Here is a 23,722-nt window from a genome sequence, read left to right as displayed (position 1 = left end):
ACAACTTTGTAATAAAAGGAATTCTGAAAGCACAAGAATTTGTATACCATTATAATTCAGTACTTAAACCTCACTGGAAAGTACTTTTCAATAAATACAATATTACAGTCTTAGTTAGCTTTTTTTTTTCCTGGTCTACATACCTAAGCAGTTATCAGTTATTTCTGGAAGTTTTCAGTGCTTTACAAAAATTATAACCCATTTGACAAATTCTGTATTTTATACACCAGGTTTTTTTTCGAAGTGAAGAATTATTTAATCATTTATTCTGGGCAAAACTCATGCAGTACTGCTGAAGAGACTAGGCAGGCTTATTTGGGTTCTGCATCTCAGCAAGTTGGAGGGAGGCAGTAGTAGCAGCTACTCAAACCATTACTGATAGTGAATCTCCTGTTTCAGTCATCTAGTGATTATATTTTGAAAGAACTGTAATTACCAATATCTGTTACTTCTGCAGGAAATTCTGAAATTTGACCTCTTGTATCAGTGGAACCAGAGAAAGAAATCTGAGGTAAAATGTCAGTTGGTGTTTTGTTGCTTCGTTCAGGACAATCTGGAAAACACACAAACCCCTCACTGTAACATTCACATAGTCACCACTGTGGCAATGCCACTTGTCATTACAGTCCAGAAAACAACTGGCAGCAAATATTATTTACAAAAATAAAGCTTTGAAAGCAAATTTCTCATTTCCTAAAAGTGATACCTGAAAACTGTTTATGAAGTGGATGTTCAGTGACAGCAACATATTCCTGCTTTCCAAATCTGGATTATTATTTTGTATTAGTTTGAATGGATAGCTAAAATCCCACAAAGCATCTATTTATAGCAAAAGCTCACTGTGCCATCTAATACATCAACATAATCTGTTTGTGTTCTTTCTAAACTAAAGGTGCTTAGACATCATAGGTAACAATATATTTATTATAATATATTTGACTATATATTTAGTTATCTTCAGAACAAATACCAAGTTGAGGCAAATTTTTGTTCTGCAGGAAAAATGTATTTTGAAAAAAAAATTAGGAAAACTTTTCCACCACTTACCAGGTAGTACAGGTGAAGTTGTTTTCAAACCCTGTTAATGAGAGATATATATAAAGTAGTTACTCAAGCCACTTCTAAAATCTAAAAGAAAGTCAGAAATTTACACTTATGAAAACATCACCAAAACCATGTAACATCCATGGAAATACTTGCCTCTATGTTTTTGACTTGACTCAACATTGACATTGAGAATTTACTACTAGAACCCTAGCATTTAAAAAAAAATTGAAAATATGACACTGCAACTTATTTGGAAATTTAGGTAAGTTAGTTCTCACACTACATTTACAGTCCCTGAAAATTGACATCTATCTTTTTTATCATAATTTTAAGTGAGATACTAGGGGCACCCGAAAAAAAGTGACAAATGTAAAAAGGACTTGTGTGCTTTTAAAGTTTTGCCAGCTGTTCATGCAGGATGACTGTGAGCTAGATGAGTGAAAAGTGAAATCTGATGGGCAAAAATGGTTTGTTTAAAATAAAAATGGTCATAAGGGAAAACCATTTTCAGGCAGTGAAACTGGCTACCCACAGATGATAAGTGTCCATCTCTGGAGGTTCTCAAGACCAAGCTGGAAAAAGCTCTGGTTAGCCTGGGCTGAGCCCCTGCTACAGGTTAGATGAGCAACTGCAGTTCTATTCCAGTTTGAATTGGCCTAAGATCCATTAAGGGCAGACAGCAAGCTCCCTAAAAGCAGCATATTTACACTCCTAAGGCTATAGTTTAACATATATTTAGGATTACTCCTTTTAAAAGTATTGCTGACCTTACAAAACCAGATGATTTTCTTGGAAAGAAAACATACTCTTCACATCAATTCAGCAGCTCGGGCAGAGGTAAAACTGGCCCGTTATAGATGACCAACAGCTGCAACTTCTCACAAGTATGTATTTTACTTTTAGATGTAGCTCCCAACCAAACCAGAAATGACTGATTAGTACAGACTTGTCTGCTGCACTTACTGTGGAGGCTGTTTGCTCAGGCAGGTGCTGATCACGCAACACGCTCCACTCCGACTGTGTAATCAGAACTGGCTTCAGCAAGGGCGTGCCTAGGAAGAATTAAATCAACTCAACATACTTCAGCTCTCCTCATGATGAGGCATTACTGCAGTAAGTACACAGCATTAGAAATGTGCTGTAAACTTTTTTTTTTAAGATTAAATGCCTGTAAAAACATGAAAATCTCTTTACATGAAAGTGCTCCGGAAAAGGCAAAATGCCACAATATAACACAAAGCACAAGAATACAGTGCTTGCATTGTGGATGTCCATTTTGTTCCTTTGGGGGTTCCTAATCAACAGGGGAGTTGGCTTCCTTTTCAAGGACAATTTAGAACTTCTGTTACATCAGCTGGACAGTAATAGTGTGTGTTTTTCAGATCTCCGAAGTAAACATGCAAGTCAGGACCAGACAGCTACACCTGTCCTTTACTGACATCATGCAAAAAGACAAACAAATTGGAAATGGTTTTAGTGACTCCAGTCCGGGAGAGAGATTTTTTTTTTTTTTAAAGAAAACAGCTTTGTTCCTTGTGCAGTCACAGAAAAGCAACAGATCCATAATATCCAAAGAAAGCATCACTGACTCTGAACTACCCATGTTCATGATGCTCAAAGAACATTTACAAAACTTCAGCATTTTCATGCTGAAAATATCTAGATTAACTACTTGGGCCAAAATTTGAGTTTCAAAATGACACTAAACAAAAGTCTTAGTCAATAACTACATCATTTTCAGTTTTCTGGAAGGTACCAAGCATTAAACTAATTTATCACTTAATTTCAATGCATCTATTTTGTATTCTGCCATTACTACATAGATGAATTAACTATGACAATAGGAGTACATCATCTAAGTGTCAGCTTTCTCTTGCAGTTACCCTTTTGACACGGTCAAAGAGTGAACTACATTAAACTTGACGAACTGGGCTTGTTCATTACATGCAGTGCAGAATAAAGTGTCATCATCTTTCCTTTGCCCAAGAAAGGGAAATTAGACAAACACTGTTAATGTGCATACTCATTCCCTACCTAGGAGCAGTAGGAAATTAAAATAGCTGGGAAATTCCCTAACTGTACTGCATTTCCCCACTATAACATCTAATTTCCATACTCTTCAGATTGAAAACCAGTTCTATTAATATTGAAGTCTCCAATTACTTAAATATCCTATAACACCATGTTCAGTCAGAAAATGAAAAATGATTTCTGTGTTCAAGGGTGTGTAAAAGTTAAACCTCAAAATAAACTGCTGCTAGATTTCATTCCATTTTACAATTTGCTCCAACAGACTAACCAAAAATCAGGGATACTCAAATACAATACTGACATGCTCTTCACATTTTATCTCCAATTATCACCAAACATCAAAAACTCACTCTGTTCACTTGCTAATACAAATGATTCTGGTGTTCTTTCTGGGAGCGGGGGAGAGGAATCTTCACTAGCATCAGCATCTAAATCAAATATGACATTTAGATAAGTTAAAAAAACATAGATTTTTCTCCTAGACTTCTAGAAGTTCATATTTTCATATATGAGATAATCCTAAGCTTGGTATAAAAAGCAAAAGAAAAATTTGCTCCAAGTATTATAAAACATTTTGGTTTACCACACTAACACTGTGAAGTAAATTCATCTAACAACAGTAACTTCACTTTAAGGGCGTAGGATCAGTTTGTGTATTATGCAAGCAAGAAAACAAAACCACTTTTTCAATCTAAATAATTTGGAGGAAAAAAAGAACCTCAGTATCTCCAGTGAATACTTTTTGTTCATTCTTTCAGGTCTCAGTTTTGCACACCAAATCCACGTTGAGGCCCACTGGCTCCCCCACCACTACGGTTAAACAGCCTAGTGCAAGGTTTACTAGGGAGAAGGGTATATAGGAGCCAGAGGTGATGGCTACTGTTGGTGCCAGGACCACATGCTGTACCCAGTCTGTTCCCTCCCACCTCCCCAGAGTGTATTTACACAAGCTGTTCTGGCAGCAAAAGCCCCTCTCTGACCTGCTAAGAAATTTAGAGTAGTAACTAAAGGTTTAAAACAATTTAAAGTAGCTGCTGCCATAAAAAAATCTGATCTGACAATTGTACTCTGCACAGGATTCAAAAATACAAAGACACATTTCAACTAATAAAGCCATGAAGCTGGAGCTGCCAGCATGCCCAGCTGCTGCAGGGACAGAATTCCATCAAGTTCTACAAGCCATCATCTTCCAAGTGACTTCTGAGACCTGCTCCATCTCAGGTTTACTGTACAGCACAAGAACACCTTCATTAACAGAAAGGGTCTCTATAAAACCAAATAAAGTCACCATGGATATGCACTAATTGGAAGTGAGTTTTTAGGGTTTTGTTTTGGTGTTGTTGCTGTTTTATTGTTCTCTTTGTGTTGTTTTTTTTTTTTTTTTCCCTTTTACCTCAGGGTACAACTACTTTTCACTGCATTTGAATGAAAAAGAGGCTTTAACTGTGTGGTAAGATCATGCACATCAGCAGTTATGGTTAGGCAATTAGGGTGCTGGTAAGTTCACAGAAACTTTCATTGGTGATTGCAGCCACATTCCCAGCTTCAGGCAGAAGTGTCCTGAGCCAGTATGAAAATGAGAAAGCCACTGTAAACACGGTTTAGGATCACTGGTGCAAAGCTATCTAACCCTATATTCTTAAGTCCCAGAGGGATTACAAGACCTGCAACCAGAATGTAAAATGCGAAGTATTCACTATCATATAAACAGGGAAGAGATACACTCTTATTAACAAGAGATGAATGATAAAAAAATTAATGCTAGAATTTTAATCAATTCCTGTGAAATCATCAACTGCACAAGAGCTGTACTGTTATTTCAAGAGGTTTCTGATACACAGTTACATGAAACAAATTCTAGAGTGACATTTCTCCAATTCTTTATCATATTTATGACATATCACTTATTTTATTTGCATGTTCTTATAGCATCTACATAATGAGATGCACAGAGAGGTGATAATTTCCAAACAGTGATAAACAATGGGTTCTCTGGGAAAGAAAAAGAAAATTCTGGCTAAAAGAAATAATACAATAGCCTGCAAATATATAAAACAAATCCAAGGAGAATTGCTTGCAAGGTTGTAATAACTATGACAAAACGACTTTGTCAGCTCTGCAGAGCATCTTTTAAGTCACAGTGTTAAAAATATACTGGTATGTGCAAGTGTTGTCTGTGTTTATACAATGTCCCAAAATCTACAGATCTGTAGATACAATTCACAATATCTGTAGATATATATCAAGATCTACAGAAACAGATTGTTTTTAAGGCTGCAAAACCCGTTCACATCTCTGGATACATGGCTCTTGGTGAACATTCAGTTCACAAAGCCAGTATTCTCAATTCAGATGATTCTGCATCTTGCATCATACACTGAGCCCCATTTCACCTCAGAAAGTCATGAAGTCTGTGCAGACTCCTGAGGTGAGGCCATCACTGTAAGCAGCTCCAAATACAGAAGTCTGAGCTGGATCCAGAAGTTCATGTTCTTCCTTCAGCTCCACAGCCTTACTTCTTGTTTTGTTGGGCTTTGCACAAGCAGTTACATCAAGGCCTCTGTTCTTCCCAGCTCTGTCCTCCATCTGCTCTAACTGTGCCAGCCTAACTGAAATCTGCACCTGCATAATTTGGGACCTTTTTGCCTTCTATAAATGATGTTCTAACTTGCAAACTTACACAAAAACAAAAAACCCTCAAAAAAAGTAGTAAAAGATAAAAAGCCACTAAATTTTCAAAGTGCTAATATAAGCATAACTTGGATTTTAAGTGAACATCCGTATTAGCTTGTCAACCCAGCCATGTACAGAAAAAGAGGAAAGCACAGCTAAATGTTTACAAGACTATTAAAATGTAGGATCATGAGCAACTTCAAAGACCAATGCACCGAATGAGGTTACATCTACAATTTTAGGAACAGCACATCAACAAATAAGCATGAAACTGTTATGTATTTGCACAAGCCTGTTGAAAATGCTTTGACTAGTCAACCCCCAATTATTATAGACACTTCCATGAAACTGGGCATAGAAAAAAAATATGCACTAAATAATAACACAGAAACCTACAATTACATACAAACCTATAGGAAGGCATTATAAATAAAGAATTAAACAAATGCTCACAATAAAGCTCACAGTACAGCTTTTGAAGCAACTAATCATGGTCTCTAGTACCTTATACCGAAAATAGCTCACATGCAAACTGAAAGCTGTCAGGAAGAGTTGTGCCCTCTCTGAAGCTGCCATACTGCACTGATTAAATTTACATTTAGAAAATTGCATTGCAAAGGAATTTACGTTGTCCAACTTGACAGATGCAGCTAGATAAAGAGCAGCACTTCTGAACCTCAGTGAAACCTACCTTTGCCATCTTCAGAACATGTTACAGCTGTTAAGTCTTGCCTAGCAATAGACATTGGCAATACTTTTCTGGCAGAAATGTTTTCACTATTAGTGGCAGCAGAGACTGTGGCACTTGCGGTTGACACACTGGACGCACTTTTGCTCATGGCTCTATCAAAGTCCACCTCTTCCGTGTCAGAATCATCTGCATGGAGAGGATTAGTAAAACAGAGGGGTGCTCGAACAGAAAGAGGAGTATGATCAACAGTATCACTGGAAGGATGTTCAGCTGGGGTGTTTGATACTAGAGACAGAGTTTTAACACCATGACACAAGGTGTCTGAAGACAACTCTTCAGACACGGACGTACGCAGCGCATTTTCAGGCCCATGTAGTGACCACGTGGCATGTCCCTTTTCTGTCAGAGGCAGACAATCTGGTCTAGGTGGGGTATCAGACACCTGCTGACTCTGCGGACTTTCTGGTGAAGATATTAAGGCTGTGTTAGACTGTGGCATGCTGTATTCCATACATGAGTTTTGAGAAGCATCTACAAATGAATCCCCTGAAATCTGTTCCTGTGGTTTAAAGCTCTTATCAATTACACAGGATGACACAGGCTTAATTTTAATTGCATGTCCCCTGTTCAACAGGGAGTTCCCATCAAAGCTTCGTGGTCCCTCCTGAAGAGGTACCTTCTTGATCTCAAAACTTAAGTTGCGCTCCAGCCTCTTCTCTGTGTGTTCGCTGGGTTCATTCTTCCCTGAATGTTCTGTGGACTTATTATAATTCTCGTTGAGGTCTGTTGAATGCTCTGATGAAACCATGTGCAAAACTGGCTTTGGATGGTATCTGTCATTGTCCTGCCACACCGTAGTGACTGTTGGATAAGCTGATGGGGGAGATGGTGTTAGGATTGGTGGCACTGGCTGAGGCTCTGGAGGCTGCAAGATTTCTTCTTTAGCATCTCCTTCTACAAGGCAACTGCAAAACAACCAAGACATAATCGTCTAAGTTAGCTGGATTTTGACAAGATTTTAGGTATTTATCCATCTCCCATTGCAGTAGTTAATGCTGTAATACCAACATCAAACTTCACACAGAGCTTCCATTGCATGCAGACAACGGTTATAAAATATGACTAGTGGGGTAGGCAAGAATTAATTCAACACACTCAAAAGTCTTTCAGAATATCACAAAGACATTCATTCAGGCCACAGCTAATCCTCACTAATAGTTCAAAGATTGCTCACATCCTTTCCCAGAAGCATTTTGCAAAGACATTGCAACACAGGCCCTCTTGTGGCAGCATTTCACTACTTTTTTCCTTCAGCGGCTCTGAGAAACTTGACATAAGGAATTCAAATTTCAATAAGACCAAGAAAGATTTCTATAAAAAATAAAATCCTTACAGCCCACTTAACACTGAATATCCTCCTTCAATTTTATTTTCCTGTACATGCCCAAGAGGATTTTATCCTTCTGTTTGCCTATTTGATAGTGTCTGCTTACTTGCAAACCAAATTTAGCTAACATGAGGTACATACAACATAAAAAAATATTCCCAGTAGAATTTATGATCCAAATTACAGTGCATATTAGCGGGGCCACAGAACTTACAACTGCAGTTCATCTCAAGCTATTTAAAAGAAGTTCTTCAAGCATATGGTCAGATTAGATGCAGAGTAGTTGTCTACAAACATTTAGCATAACTGATGAAGGCATTTTTATAATTTCCACTCCTTTAAAAATCCAGGAGGACCTGGACAAGCTTGAGAAGTGGGCCCATGAGATCATCCTCAGGTTCAACAAAGCCAAGTGCAAGGTGCTGCACCTGGGTTGGGGCAACCCCCAGCATCCACACAAACTGGGGGGTCAAACAGACCAAGAGCAGCCCTGTGGAGAAGGACTTGGCGGTGCTGGAGGAGGAGAGGCTGGACATAGTCCAGCAGTGTGCAGAAACCAACTAACAGTCCAAAAACCAACTGTGTCCTGGGCTGCATCCAAAGCAGCATGGCCAGCACATGGAAGGAGGGAATTCTACTCTGCCCCTATACTCTGCTCCCATGAGACCCTCCAGCATAAGAAGGACCACACAATTGCACAAGAACTCTGTCTACAAGAGAAAGGCACCAGACAGGCTCTCATTACTTGTCTGTGTGCCACACAATGAGCAAAATCAAAGCACTCCTTTGGCTCCCCTGCTTCCAAGCCCATGCCTGAGATGGACTCAGCAAGTGCAAATTCTTGAGACTACCATGACATATAGGAAAAACAAAAAAAAATCCCAGGGACTGTCTCACAATTGAGTCATGTAGAGAACTAAAAGCATACCTGACTTGGGACAGGCTACAGCATGTGTTTCATCCTTGTGACCTTGTCAGCTCCAAGCTATAGCAGTATGGGTTGCAGAACTAAAATCTTTATACAAGGGATTCCATACTAAAGAGAACCATTTGGATTCTCAGTTTGTGAAAGTCCTAGCCCGCGAAGTACGGCAAGCTTCCCACCTTCCAAATTATCTTCTACAAGTTCCTGTATCTGGAAAATCCCAGATCCCCTTGCAGCTCTTGGTGTCTCTTCTATTCTCTGCCTGACTCCTGTCACAAAGAGTTAGGCCTCAAATTACTTCTCTTCCTCTGCTCTCTGCACTTGTATATTGCTGTTTTTCTTTACATTAAAACAGGAGAAATACAAAGCATATCAAAGCAATTTAACAGAATTAATTTGGGAACTCTTGCCTCTAGATGTTGAAAAATGAATAAGCTTGAGAAAAAGTTGTTTGCCTGAATTAGTAAAGATAAGACAGGAAAGCGGGGGACATTAGTTTTGCTCCAATTTAACACACACTAAGGACTAGAGAATTCCCTCCTCTTGGATTTCTCTCCTCTGTTACAAATGGGGAGGAGAACGCAAGGTGGGAGAAAGTTGAGTACACTTGTACAAATGTTTACATGCCCCCTTTCATGAGCTGTGATGCTCATCAGTAATCTCCATTAAATCCTCCTACTGAAAATCAAGGTTTTCCCTTACTGACCTGATTTTCCTGACCCAGAGTTATTTTCCATCAGCAAAACTAATTTCTTATCTTATACAGACCTAATATTAAGCATTATAATTAGCTAAAGGAGTAAATTAGCATTAAACTAGCTATAACAAGGTTATAGGTCCACAATACCAATAAAAATTCATTAAGTTCTTCACCAATTACTGTTCAATAAAATCACTCTACCCTTTGATCCACTGGTAAACAGAGTCTCACGTGTATTCAAACATTTCCCTTAGATGTATCCATAGAACTGATGATACAGGAAATGCTACACAAATCAGCAGCCCAGAAGCTGATTAAATCACTTCCTCCTACACATCTCAACAGAACTACTACAATATCCCCCATTACATTTGAAATTAAATGTCATTCCTTCATTTTCAAATGAGAGCTTACAGTGAAGAAATGAGAAATTATTTGCCAAAATCATTCTTTGCTTTATTAATATTGAAGTATATCTGTCCTCAGCAATTGAGATGTCTAAATAGAACTCTAATGTATTTTTTTCCCTTTAAATTAGGAAATAGATCCCAATAGGTAACATTTTTCCCATTTTACTGACATTTTTAGTATTCCTATTACTATTTCACATGTTCTGCGTTGCAAATAGTGTTTCTGCAGAAATATTAGGATAGGAACACATTCAGAAGATCTCTGTTTGGCAGTAGGTTTTCCTAGAAGTCTCGTGAATCTCGTGCATTTTGGGCTGCTGCATAATGGTCCTTCAACAGCTGTGCTCCTGAGACATTTCTGCCCCAAGAGGCCGAAAATTATCTGAAAATGAACTACTAATACTGTTGAAAACAACAGGAGGCAGTAAGGCCATATTTTTTTAAAATACCAGGACACTAAGAGAAATCTCATGAGAGGGGATATTGAGATAGAAAAGAGTCACTGAATCAAAGAAAGCCAGGCCATTCATGTAAGAGAAGTAAACTTCCCTGTAGGACACCTTTAAATAAACACATACAGTTGCAAAATCTCACTGTGTAATATAAAAATAGAAAGCTATGTCATGACTCAGCCTTCAAGTACCTCTTCAGATAAAACTGCTCCTGACTATCTTGGAATGCCACGGCATTTCCTCATTTACAGCTGGATATGGAATTTCCCTGGGTGATTGAGGCAGCTTTTTCACAGACTTTTATTGCTGCACAGCCTGAGCAGCTGATGCAGTGCCCTAGTGCCGATGGCTTCTCATATGTCAGGTAAACCATGAATAAGGCAATAACAACTTTTTAAAATTATTTGTTATAGTAGCAATTAGTCAAAATTTGTCAAAAGAACTATAATTTGTCAAAGAAAAAAGAAAATGAAAAAAAACAACTCTTCCCATAGCTTTTAACCAAAAATGTACACATGAAAAAATACATTTATTGCTTTCTCGACAATACATTATAAATTTTTAGAATGTTTTAAAATCTAATCCATTCCACTCCTAGGGGAAAAGAGCTATATTATTAAAACTGCACACAGTGGGTTCAGATTTAAATGAAACTTGGCCAGTGTTCAAAAGAAAAAAACCCTTAAATAATCCATGGTTATTCTATGCAGCATACTGTAGGGTGTTACAAATAAAAGAGAGTGATGCCAAGGTCATGGAATGCAGCTGCTATGAACAACCAAAAATAGATACCAAGCTCTACATCCTCCCTCATAATTAGAATAGGAAAATTAAACTCAACATAAGCAGGCTGAAGTTAGACAACCACATTATTCTTCTTTGGCATTAAATCACTGCCATCCATGTGAAAGAAAAGCTGCAGGTCAGTGAGTGACGCTGTTGCAAATGTACTACAAATAATTCATATAAAAGTACAATGAATTAATAAAAATAATCAGCTGGTGAATTTATCTCTTCAAATTTACTTACCAAGGCTTTTTGTTTATTGTAATTGTGACATACAAATTTGAGACAGTTAACAAAGAAGTAACACCCATCAATGAGTTTTATCTTAGCTTTGCAGGAGATAGAGATGGTTTGCAGGGCTTGAAATGAAACAGAATATCACATAACCCTGGAAATGTATTTACTATCATTAGACTGAAGTCCAAACAGAATCTGATGAGAAGTTAAACTGCTACAGTATTTCACCTTTTCTCCTTCAGACAGCAGCACATAGCTCTTTATTACACTGCATACAAAAAGCTGTTAAATCATCTTTGCTTTTTACAACTTTGTCTAAGTTAATGCTTTGATTTCAAACTGCATTTGAACTTGAAAATAAAGCACTTTTTGTAACCAAGCGTGACTAAAATAAACCACCTCTTTTCCCAAATACTTTAGAATCAACTACTAAGCACACAAACCTTCCAAGGACTAATACTTAAAGGTATTAAGATGCTCCCTGTGAATTCTGACACATCAGTCACTTAAAATCAAGTACAGTCCTAAACCATAAACTTAAAACTTGAGTTTTTGTAGTCTCATATCTAACAAAGTTTGACCTTACTTATACCCTCTTCCTACTTTTACCTGAAAACAATTAAAACATGTCTAACGAAGACTTAAGACTTTCCATCCCTTTAAGTCCTCTAAAGAAAGGTGACTTTCACAAGAAGTGATCATCAACTGCCAAGCCAAGCAATTTCTAGGATAAGGTGCTGATGGATGCACTAATGAGTCGTTCTTGTTTACCTCTGTAATAATCAAGGAGTAATATTAGAATTTCTTTTATGTTGACATCAAATGGAGAGAGACATTAAGCTAAATTACTACACTCACACACTGTACTGCAAGTTTAATTATATTAAAACATTACAAGGTGATAAAAGATTGGAAGGCAATTCCAAAACCTCCATAAAAACAAGTACATCTAGATGCTTCATGGTGACCTAAGCAAATAAAATACCAATTTAATACCAATATAATAACAATATCCTAAAGATACTTCTAACTTCCAAGAAGACAAAAGCAGCCTAGAAAGTATCACTCCTTTACCAATACATTCCCAGGCCAGAGCAAGTACTAAAAGGATTAATTATATCTCTCTGAGAAAGCTATAGAAAACAAAGCAAATGTTAAACCTACCCTTAGAAAAATGCAGTTTGCTTTACAAAATACACATTATAAAGCCATTTACAATATAGATAATAAAGAATGTAAAAGCCTTATTTCTTTTCCAAAATAGTAGCTTTAGCAACTTGTAACTTCTTCAGAGACACTGCATGTAAAACTCAAGTACACATTTGGCTGGCAACCTAAAAATGTTTCCTTGTGCATATGGGGATTAAATTAGAATGTTTCACTGATTCTGCTCTCCCATCCTCCCCAGGAAAAGGATGTTAAACTATGCCAAAACATCCACAATACACAAAACCTGGCTCTATGTCCTGACTGAATCAGGCTACAGATTTGTAAAATTACCCCCCACATCAAGAAAAAAACATGCTCATTAGTGGGTATTTTGAGCAGATGTGACTAATAGCAAATAAAGTCCTTCCTCAGAAGCATCTTCCAGGAGGAGTTTAATTAATTGTTTTTCAAAAATCATCTCCATTTTAGAAAGACAACAGCTTTGCTAAAAGCTTCCGTTTATTCACCTCTAAGAAACCAATCTGCCTGCCACTGCTGACAGATGGGAAAGTATGATTTTATGGAAACAGGCCCAAAAAACCCCTAGGCTTTAAGGAGAGATTAAAAGATTTTAACTGAATGCAGCAAGTAAAGAACAATGCAGTGCAGATAAGACAGATGTGTGCTTAAACATGAATTACATGAATTATACATATGTTAATGCTACATGAATATATAAAGATGATAAAAACTAAGGTACACCTAATATTATTTCAAGGAACACTAGTAAGGAAATCATCTGTTGGACTGAAATATTTCTAAGCTCAGTGATGAAGTTTCAAGAGCTTGGAACTCTTCACAGGTTAATTGATTCCTCTGTCATCATCTTAATCTACACAATTGAATACAATCACATTACCATTAACCTGAATAAGGTAAAAAATATATTGCCTACATAGCACCAACCATGCAATTTCTTTGTAAAAAGCCCCAACTTACTTCCATCTCTTTCTTTATTTTAACGGAATTATACTTTAATTATGCCTAAATGTTACACAAGAATATCAATTAGCTAGTGGTTTCTTGTCATTTGACAGCTTTAGGAAACCCAAGTGCTCACCTCATGTCTATTTAACTACAGGCAATGCAACACAGGCAAGATCACATGCCAAAGGCCGCTATAAGCTCTCTACAAACCAGCTGGAGGACTTGGACACCGAGTTCAGAAGAGTTGCTTCTTTAGCTGTCTTAATGCTTGGGTTGGGTACCCATTTTAAGTTCATGAGTCTGTTGGTTCAGATTTACTTTTGGCTTCTGCAAAGCTTTGTCTAGGAGTTTCTAAGACTTAGAGAAGATTTTCCTCTGCTGAATGAAAGCATAGGTGAGACCAATTCTTCTCAATAATAACAGTATTTGGTAGCTATACTCCAGTCAAAAGCAGTACTTGTCTGAGATTTTTCTAGAATAAATGGTTTCATTATGGTTTTGTCTCCAAAAATGAGGGTTCAGTCATTATTTGAAGCTACTTTAAGTTTGTTTTGCTACTATCACCTAGCAGAATTGAAACACAAGTAGATCCCACATATCTGACTAGTGAATGTGTCTACTCACAGATAATCATTGTAAGGCAGGTATATTTAAACACAGACTTCACTGAGATATTGTAGCTTATATTTAGAGTCAATTACAAGACTTATATTTGCATTATGTATATTTCTATTTATAAACACAAGATATTAATCTTAAGTCTTTATGGTATCAGTAGCTTTATTCTACCTTTTATTCATCTTTCAGCTTAAAATAGTATAGGAACACAGTTAACTACCTGCGGGTCCGTGGAGGCTTTGGTGGAGGAGAATCCTGTTTCTCAGCATCTGAAGAACTGACAGCATTTTCTGTATTATTTTCATCCTGATTAAAAGAAAAAGGGCATTTTTACTCATGGCTGTAAAGCTGATACACATAATATTTGAACTGTGAGGTCCAAAGATCTGTAATGACACTTGGCAGTAATATATAAGAATATGACCTATTTTTTGCTATCATATAGAGATCACTTTGAAATCTCTATTCTAAATGCACAAAATTATTCTTTATCTTGTGTATCCAACTTCATATTTTTCTGACTGAAGATTTTGGTCTGCTTGCCATTGAACAGTCCACTAGAGAAAATACTCAAAAGCTGATCTTTAGTAGTGAGCAAGCTGTCGTGCACCCTCACAATTATTCACGTTGAATAATTAAATGAATAACTGGATAATAAAGCATTTATTTTCCAGTCAGTCTAATTATTTTCACTTGTCCAATCACTCCAATGAAGATAAGAATAATCTACAGAGTTGTGAGAAAATGAGAAAGATCTTACCCACTTGTCTCCTAACGCATAGATCTAAACCACTTTCGAATAATCTCCCATTTGTGTACAAGAAAGTTTAATTTACTCAGCAAAGCATGAAGATTTTAATTTCCCTTTAGGACCATAAATATAAAAGACATATTTTATAGATGCATGTATTTATAAATGCATATACACGTAAAATACTGTTGTGGGCTAACCCTGTCAGGCAACTAAGCCCCACAGAGCCACTCTCATTCCTCCACTCCACCCCTAGAGGGGAAAGAGGAATAGCAGGAAAACTTATGGACCAAGACAAAATTGTTTAGTAAGCAAAGGAGAAGTAGGAGAAGATAAAAAGAAATCAAACAAGCAATGCAAAAGCAATCACTCATAACCTTCACAGGTGGGCTTTGGCCAGTTCCTGACTGTGCAAACATTGTCCAGCAATAGCTGCAGCACTAGCTACAAACAACCATCAGCACTGTTCTCACCACAGATCTAAAACACAGTGCCCCAAGAGTGGCTATCAACACTATTTAACTACCAGCCACTAAAAAAAAGTAAGGAAAAAAAACATATATGATTAAAAATCAAAACAGAACATGCAATAGTCTAAAGCTGACATTCCATTTCCAAATATGTGCCACAGCCAAAGATCCAACAAATCAAAAAAGAGGACCTTTGTGTCATCTTAACTTTAATGCTTATTTTACCTAAAGGCTTTTCTTGAAGGAGTTCTCTTTTGAAAAGCAATCTTAAAAAAAGCACAACAAATATCTCAAATTGGTGTAATACATTTCAAAGCACAATACCACATTCAGGCAATAGGCTCTGCTATCTGCCAGCCTACCTGCTGAGACTGGTGATAGAGACTGACCTTTTTCAGTCTTACAGAACAAAGGGAATTCCCTGTTACATTTCTGCTTCAGATGTGATAGTTGCATTTGAATTCAGTGAGTAATTTCTGCTTTGGAAGATAAACTACAAGTTGCCTCAACAGTTACCTAACTTTACTTAAATTTAGATTAATTAGTTATATGTTTTTAATTTCCATTACTTGTCTTAAAAGTTACCATATCACTGTTAGCTACTGTGAAGAGTCTATTATCAAATTCTGTTCCTCAGTTTACTAAGTGGAGCTTTACCTGTGAAGAAAAAATTTAACTATTTAGATCTATTTTACTCTTTTTCTTTAACTGTACCCATTAACTTGCTGTCACATATAATATTGCACAAGTACTCCAGCAGAAATACCCTATTGTTCCTTAATGAATGGATTGTGTTAGCCCTTTCAGAGAAATTGCACAGGGAGTTCATTGTCCGGTTGACCACTGGCTGTAACTATCAGGGGTTTTTTGGAGTAAGATTCAATTAGCAGATAAAAGCCACTCACATTTAAATGAACACAACTGAAGCTCCCACTGCAGTCAATCAAAGTTGTTTGGTTTCCATAGAATCATAGAACAGTTTGTGTAGGAAGGGGTCTTCAAAGGCCATTTAATCCACACCTTCCTGCAATGAGCAGGGCCCTGTCCAAGCCGGCCTTGGCTGCTGTCAGGAATGCCAGGATGGGGCATCTACAGCCTCTCTGGGCAACCTGTTCCAGTGTTTCATCACCCTCATCATAAAACACTTCTTCTTTCCATCTAGTCTGAATGTACCATCTTTGAATTTAAAACCATTATGCTTTGTCCTACTGCAAGAGGCCCTGCTAAAAAGTCTGTCCCCATTTTTCTTATAAGCCCCCTTCAAGTACTGCAAGGCCACACTAAGGTCTCCCTGGAACCTTCTGTTCTCCTAAACAACCACAACTCTCAGTCTGTCTTAGGAGACCTGTTCATCCCTCTCTTCATCTCTGTGTCCCTCCTCTGGACTCACTCCAACAGGTCCTTCCTGTGCTGGGGACCCCAGTGCTGGATGCAGTACCCAAGGTGGGGTCTCACAGCCATGGAGCAGAGGGGTAGAATCACCTCCCTTCACCTACTGCCCATGCTGCTTTGGAAGCAACTAATGACTGGGGAAAAATATGAATGTGGGTTATTTAAGTTTTTTTTAATTAGTATGTCTACAGTGGTTTGCATCCCGATTTGAGGTCCCCAGCACTGGAAACATTACCATGGGGCATGAACCTCCAACCCCTTTACCAGCTCCTCTCAAGAAAGTAAAAAAAAGCAATTTCCTGCTTTTTGACATCAAGTAATGTGTGACCATCATTTTGCCTTTAACAAATATGGACATTGATTTTATTGCCTCATTCAGGCAGGGGACCATGCTGAAGCTTGGTGCCAAAGATGCTGAGGCTCCCAGGATAAACTCCATTTCCAGCTCATTGGTTGTGTCACATTCCTCCCTGCTTACCCCAGTTGTGCAATGCCAACTCTGAATCTCTCCCCTACATAGCTGTTACTATGGATAGCACTAAGTGCATTGGTATTGTACTGAAAAGGCTCCCCTCACTTCACAAGTACTAACAACCAGAGCTGGAAATGAATGCATCCTAAACAACTGCATCCTGAGAACAGAGCGGACTGCTGGCCTTGCTTTAGCACCACAGCACACCCCAGCTTCACAGGGCAGAAAGGTACTAGAAAGAGCGAGACTCCACAAGAGTTCCTCCCCCTCACCACCAACTTCTCCATCCTACAACAGATTGGAAAAGCCTCCCAATTCAGTTCCACTAGCATAGAAGTTTTCAGGAGCATATTTCATATTTATGCACTCAGTTTTCTAAAGGGTATTGGCAAGGCAAAGGGTGTGCCTGCTGGCTCTAGGCTAACTTGTCCAAAAAACAAATCAGCAGCTGCATCCCTGTCCTTCTATGTTTGTAAAATGAAGTGTTTGTGAGCAGAATGTTTCCTGAGATATGCTTTTCTCACAGGCAGAAGAAAAAGCTTATTAAAGAAGCTAACATATGTCAAATTTTTTTAAAACTCCACATATACAGTAAGAAGCTGTTTCTAGCTGAGACAGGCAGAAGTAGCTGAAAAGGCACTGCCATTTTTGCTACTGGTAACAAAATGTATGCATAAACCTTACAAAAATGTACATAAACTCAAATGTCCAGAGTATGCACACAACCACAGAATTTAAAAAACAATTCCTTGAAATTGAAAATTTAAACCCCTAAACTAAAAAAGGCCCAACAAAAAACCTGCACATATAAAATGGTACCTTTAACACCAGAAAAGCCAGTGGTTACCCCAATTTTGTACACAGGGAAGGCTTCAGGCAGAGAGGTGTTCAAAACTTTCACTTCTGCATCATGTTAAACTCCAGATCCATTCAATGTTTTAGTTACACTGAATGATGAGCAAGAATGATTACAGGAATTACTGTCACCAAAAAGAAGAGGTACTTTGCTACTTTCCTTAATTAGCTCAATGGATTGATGTTTCTGTGAAGGCTTTGTGTACTTTTAGATAAGTCATTTCGTGTTACTTGTTCTCAGTTCTGTTTTACAATAGGGAATAACCAGTATTTTGGGTATTTATCACTCTTGAGTGACACCAACTCACAGATTTCCCTGTCATATATCAAACTAAGTGAACAGACAAACATACAGGAAAACTAGCATAGAGCAGAAAAGAGGAAGTTCAGCTCTGAAAGTGAATATAGGGTATCTCACTGGGATGACTGCATCTGTTGAGAAGAGCAGATGGTGGTATTAAGAAAAAGCCTTCCACAGCCTTCCTAAGCACAGCTTATCCACATCAGTCAACACTCCCTTGCTTCTCTAGACAGATGTTGCATTCTCAGGCAGAGCACAATTTTTAAAATATCAGCTTAGACAAACCAGGACAACATACATAGCTCACAGGGGTCATCATACAGAATAATGTTTTAAAAATGATTAATAAATGCGCAATTCACTAAGTGTTCAGTGTAGCACCCTGCCTTCTCACAGAAGACAACTATCCTACTGTGGCAGGCTTCTCACTGCAACATGGGTAAACAAAAGAACAGGATCTATCCCCAACCTTTGTGTCTGTATGCATCAAATGTTCAACAGTACAAGAGTTCCCTTGGAGTTGCTCCCCTGAGGGAGTAGCTACTGAGATCAAGTGAAACTGCTCATAGTTAGGAATTTCTAGGTATTCTGTTAAATTGCACATATATAAATGTGTGCATACCTACCCATGAAAGACTACATTAACAAAGGACAAGGCCATAAAGTCAAATACTTTATGTAGATTGCCCCATGTCTACTAAAATGCAGAGTAACTTATGTTCCTGTAGTAATGCAAAGAAACATGGAATTCTCACCACAGATGCACTGTCTGAATCCAGCTTGCTAAGGTAGTCCCAGCTGTGCTACGACCTCCCATGGGGGGTCTTTCCCCACCTGCTTCCTCCACTGGCTCAATCACCAAAGAGTGCTGTCACTAACTTCAAGCCAATAGAGGATCATAGTCTTAGACTGAGATTTCACACACACTGCCTACAATTCAAAACCTTTTGCCCAGGAATTGCTATGTATAATTTTCTTTTGGAAGTCACAGTGGAAATATTTAATGTCATTCAGAAGCTTTCTGTACTGGTAAAATACTTGCAAATCTACTGCAAAGACTCCTTCAGAAGTAATCTCATGTTTTCCCTTAAAAGGAATTGAGGCATTCCTTTTGCCCTTTTCATAAAGCAGCATGGGAATCACTGAGCATCAGTAGATAAAAAGAGAAATAGTTCAGATTGAAATGATACACTCAAGTGACTCAGATTAAATAAAACATTCCAACAGAGGAAACGAGATAAATGTCTCTGAAGAAATACATGATTTTTTTAAATCCTGTGATAACAAAAAATATCCTTCTAAGCTGCCAAACAGCAAAGAGAATATGAACAGCACAGTCTTCACTTACAGTTTCTAAACCATAAATGCTTCAAACAACAACATTCTTCTTACAGCAGCTGATTCCTCCATGACTTCTAAAAGTGCAGTCAACCACAGCAACAGAACTCTCTCACTTTTACAGCACGAAATGCAAGAGACACTGGAGAGTACTAAGACTGCCAGATTTTGGAGAAACTGTTTATTAACACAAGCTTCTACTTATGGATAAGGGCAAAACAAGGATTTGCAGTACTGTAACATGTTTGGTACTGTCTAGAGAAAAAAATCAACAACAAACATTTTCTAATTGAGAGTGAGCTTGCTTGTTTGTCTTTTAACCAATTTTCTTTTTCTGACTTCCCAACAGAATATCCAACTTGATGAAATTCCATATGATTCAGACTTTCCAAGACAGCTACAGTTCACTTCAGCTCATAAAGAACTTTCCCACATAATTCATAAAATATTTTACTGATACAAATCTGACAGATACCTTATCAGATGACCAAGACTAATGATCTCACATATATTTCAAAGCCTCCAAACACAACACGAAGTGTAATATTTTCACAGCAGTACTAACAAAGCCAATGATGGTGAGAAGCACAACTATTCACTTAAAATATATGACAAAATGATCAAGAATTTCAGTGGGAAGGGCTTCAGTCCAAGACTCTGCTCCAATTTAATTGTTTGGTAACTTGAAAGTACTACTAAATGGGGGAGGGGAATAATTCTGATTATCAAATCTAGCACCTGAATTATTTGCTTATCACAAAAAAAAAAAAAACAAAAAAACAAAAAAACAGCTCCTGAATAGCAATTCTTCATCCTGAAATTTGGCTGCTGTGGGTACTGTTGAAAGTATTGGTATCTGAGCAGAGCCTTCCTTATTTAATTTCATTTAAATATTTAGTGTTAAGCATTTTTAGTTGTACACATTTATAATAGGTATAACTATATGGTAAGAGTATACATTTACTACATTAAAGCACATCATGTATTTTCTATTTGGTTTTGAATCTATCAAATTCTAATGGAAATTCTAACCCTATCCTAAGTCTGTTTTCAAACACTGCATGCCTTGCTGCTGACTTTTCACAGTATTGTTTCCAGCAGGGCAAAGCTGGCAAGTTCACAGGAACACACATTCAAGATTGTGTCTGAGCTACTTCCCCATGAATATTGCCCCTCACTGCCTATCAGATTAACCTTTTACTGGGATGTTAAAGGCAAGCCCTGCTTACAGAACCTCTGGAATTCAACCCATTTCAAACACAGCTTGAAATGAGAACCCTGACAGGAAAACAGAACCATGAAACCAACTCTACAGAGCACTCCAGCTCTTTACAGTATTATCAAAATAGAATAAATGACACATTTCCTCTTCAGCCCAGTAGCATCTCCTACTTTAATAGTAATATATCCAAAATAGGCACATGAATTTTATTTGGAATTGGTTTCTTTGGACACAATTAAAACTGTTCATACATTGAAGATTTCTTAGTTGCTGTAGCACCTGCAGGCAGAGTAACATACATGAAGGAATATTATAATATTACACTGTATTTAATAAAGCTACTTGAAAACTTCCTGCCTCAGAATTAGCTTTTTAACTAAGATCCCAGAATACCTGTTCAGTTTTGCTGTTTTGGTTTTTTTTCTAAAGAAAGCAAACTAGAAAATTTCTGTGGAACATCAGACATTATACACAACAGATGCTACATAACATTCCTGGAGGTAAAAAAGGAGCTTTTTCAGACTATCAAAATTATGTCTCAAGTGAGCTTCAAAGTTTTAAGAATCAAGTTAAAACTACAAGAAAATATTTAACTGGATATGTGAGGTTTCCCTTATAAATCCAGAACAGAAGCTAAGCCTATACCAGTTAATTCCTTGAAAGCAAATTTTTTAACAAATGGACAGTGGCAAATTTAAGCACCAAACTTTTAGATACAGAAATTCTTCATCCATGAGACACTTTCCCCTCAACCTTTCTGCAGAATTATTCAAGTAACAGTAGGAAGAAGCATCATTTCCCAACACAAAAAAGGCTATGCCTACTCACACTAAGATTTACTTTGCCCTGCTTCCAACAAAGGGAACTTCCAAAGAAGAATAAGATCAGAGCAGGCATAAGGGGATCCTTCCCTAGAATGTTTTCCAGCACATTGCAACTCTGGGATTTCACAGGTCAGAGGTTAGTGAAACTCATGGAAGATTCCAAGATGGTGAGATATTCACCCCAAAGACACAGGCTTTCAGATGCAAAGAGCTCTGCAGTTTCATGTTGCATTTCTTATACAAATGTCATTTCTTTATTAAGTCTTTCAGGTCTTACTGGTAACCCTTAGAAAAAGCTAACAGAAACCAGCTTTCTGTTGTTACTCAGCCTCTGTCGTATCTAACCTCAGCCATTTTTTCTCCACCTCAGTCTGGCTGTTCTTTAGATGGAGCCTTCCAACACCTCTGATCCTTGTCCAGTTGTTTAATGTTCAAATTCTGTAGCATGTTTTTGAGATAAGCAGACTTGACATGCAGTCAGGAGTCAAACTGCAAGATACCCACACAAGGACATTACATTCTATGCTCTTACCTGTTCCCAAGTAGATACTAAAATTCAATTTCCTTTACAATTTGTTGATCATAAACCAACATCATATCCAAATAGAACTCAAAACTCACACTCCATCACTGCCTTTTCAGAGCTGGGATTATCCCACTCACCCCCCCATGTACATTACCTATCCATTTTCTATTTGGTCTTGTTTTGTTAGTCAGCAAATCTCTCAAGCTGTGCTAAAGACAGCATTTACCTTTGTTACAGAGTATCACCATATTTTGCCACAGCTTCACTCATGTTCAGAAATATGTAAGTCATTTAGTATATATAGCAGTAGGAATAAGTAAATAAGACACATTTTTGATTCTATATAAGAGCACAGACGTAAGTCAGATTTAAGTCAAATAACCAGAAGATACAGCAGACTGATCTACCTATTATTTTATGATCAAAATTCAAGTACTTTTAGCTGTGTACAAAGCTAATCAATCTGCATGTTCCAAACCCCGCCATGCCCATTTCTCAGGGGAAAAAAAAATAAATCACATATCAGTTTAATCAAACCTGTAACAAATAAAAGCAGCCAGCCCTATCCATATTGCATTTAGTCAACAGGCTTCTTGTCATGACTAAAGACCTCCTAAGTACTTCATGAACTGATATAAATTCTTAGGAGTTAGCATAAGGGTGGATGCCTTTAATCCAAGAATTGAAAACATTCTAGATTTCCTAGAAAGTAGAAGAGAGCTAAATCCCTAAAATAAATGGGATGCTTATTAATAAAAGCACATCTAAAATTGCTTCCAGATATTTCAGAGTCCTGGAGATACCACTCATACTCCCTCTAGAGACCTATGGAATCTACACCAATTAGGGACAGAAAATCACTGAATAAACAAAACACAATCCAGGGACAAAGGGTGGTACAGAATTCCGGACTGTGGGAGAGTAAGAATATATTCATCCAAAAAGCCTAAAGCCTAGTGCCCAGCAACAGCCAAGAAAAAATATCTGAACATAAGAGATTAAACCTATAGGGGGCATGAAATTTAAAGGGGAAGGATAGAAAGACAGAAAAATCCTCAGATACTGTGAATACCAAGGAAGAATATTTTTCCACTTCCTCCTCCTTTGTTAAAAGGGTAGAGCATGAAGCTCCCTGACAAAAGCATTTTAATTTATTTTTCTCTCCCCTAATCTATTACAATGCAAGAAGTACTTTACAAAACATGAGAACATAATAAGATCACACCATTGAACATTTGAAAAACAGCTTCACAGGAGGATTTTCATCAGAAGCTAACAGCTACATATAGGAAAGACACCTACCACTCCATCTGCAATCTTCCAGTCTGCACAACTTTCATATTTTTGCAGTTGCTTTTCAAACAGTTGTGCTATGGCTCGATGGACAAGTTCATACTGCTCCTATAATAAAGTGCCAGATAAAAATTAATGCACAAGATCTTTTCAAAGAATAGTGATGTATTTTCACATTCATTTCA

General features: G+C 37.5%; 1 protein-coding gene across 3 annotated transcripts in view; it reads right to left on the bottom strand.

The window, feature by feature from the left end:
- The window catches only part of PTPN12 (protein tyrosine phosphatase non-receptor type 12), a 69,733-nt gene that overhangs the window by 1,524 nt on the left and 44,487 nt on the right, over positions 1-23,722 (bottom strand). For 2 of the 3 annotated variants that reach the window (XM_005526018.3, XM_014255200.2), the window contains 7 exons: positions 23,547-23,645; positions 14,314-14,399; positions 6,443-7,407; positions 3,429-3,506; positions 2,011-2,099; positions 1,048-1,078; positions 437-553 (listed from right to left, as the gene is read on the bottom strand). In XM_005526018.3, the coding sequence (XP_005526075.2) occupies positions 437-553; positions 1,048-1,078; positions 2,011-2,099; positions 3,429-3,506; positions 6,443-7,407; positions 14,314-14,399; positions 23,547-23,645 (1,465 nt within the window). The remainder of the gene's footprint in view (positions 1-436; positions 554-1,047; positions 1,079-2,010; positions 2,100-3,428; positions 3,507-6,442; positions 7,408-14,313; positions 14,400-23,546; positions 23,646-23,722) is intronic. The other variant, XM_014255199.2, reaches the window with a different exon arrangement.

Source organism: Pseudopodoces humilis, chromosome 5 (assembly GCF_049639895.1).
Source record: "Pseudopodoces humilis isolate 2021_Gansu_Grassland_sample_001 chromosome 5, ASM4963989v1, whole genome shotgun sequence".
NCBI lineage: Eukaryota > Metazoa > Chordata > Aves > Passeriformes > Paridae > Pseudopodoces > Pseudopodoces humilis.
Note: the sequence above shows the minus strand (reverse complement) of the source record. Positions and strands in the feature narration are given on the sequence as shown.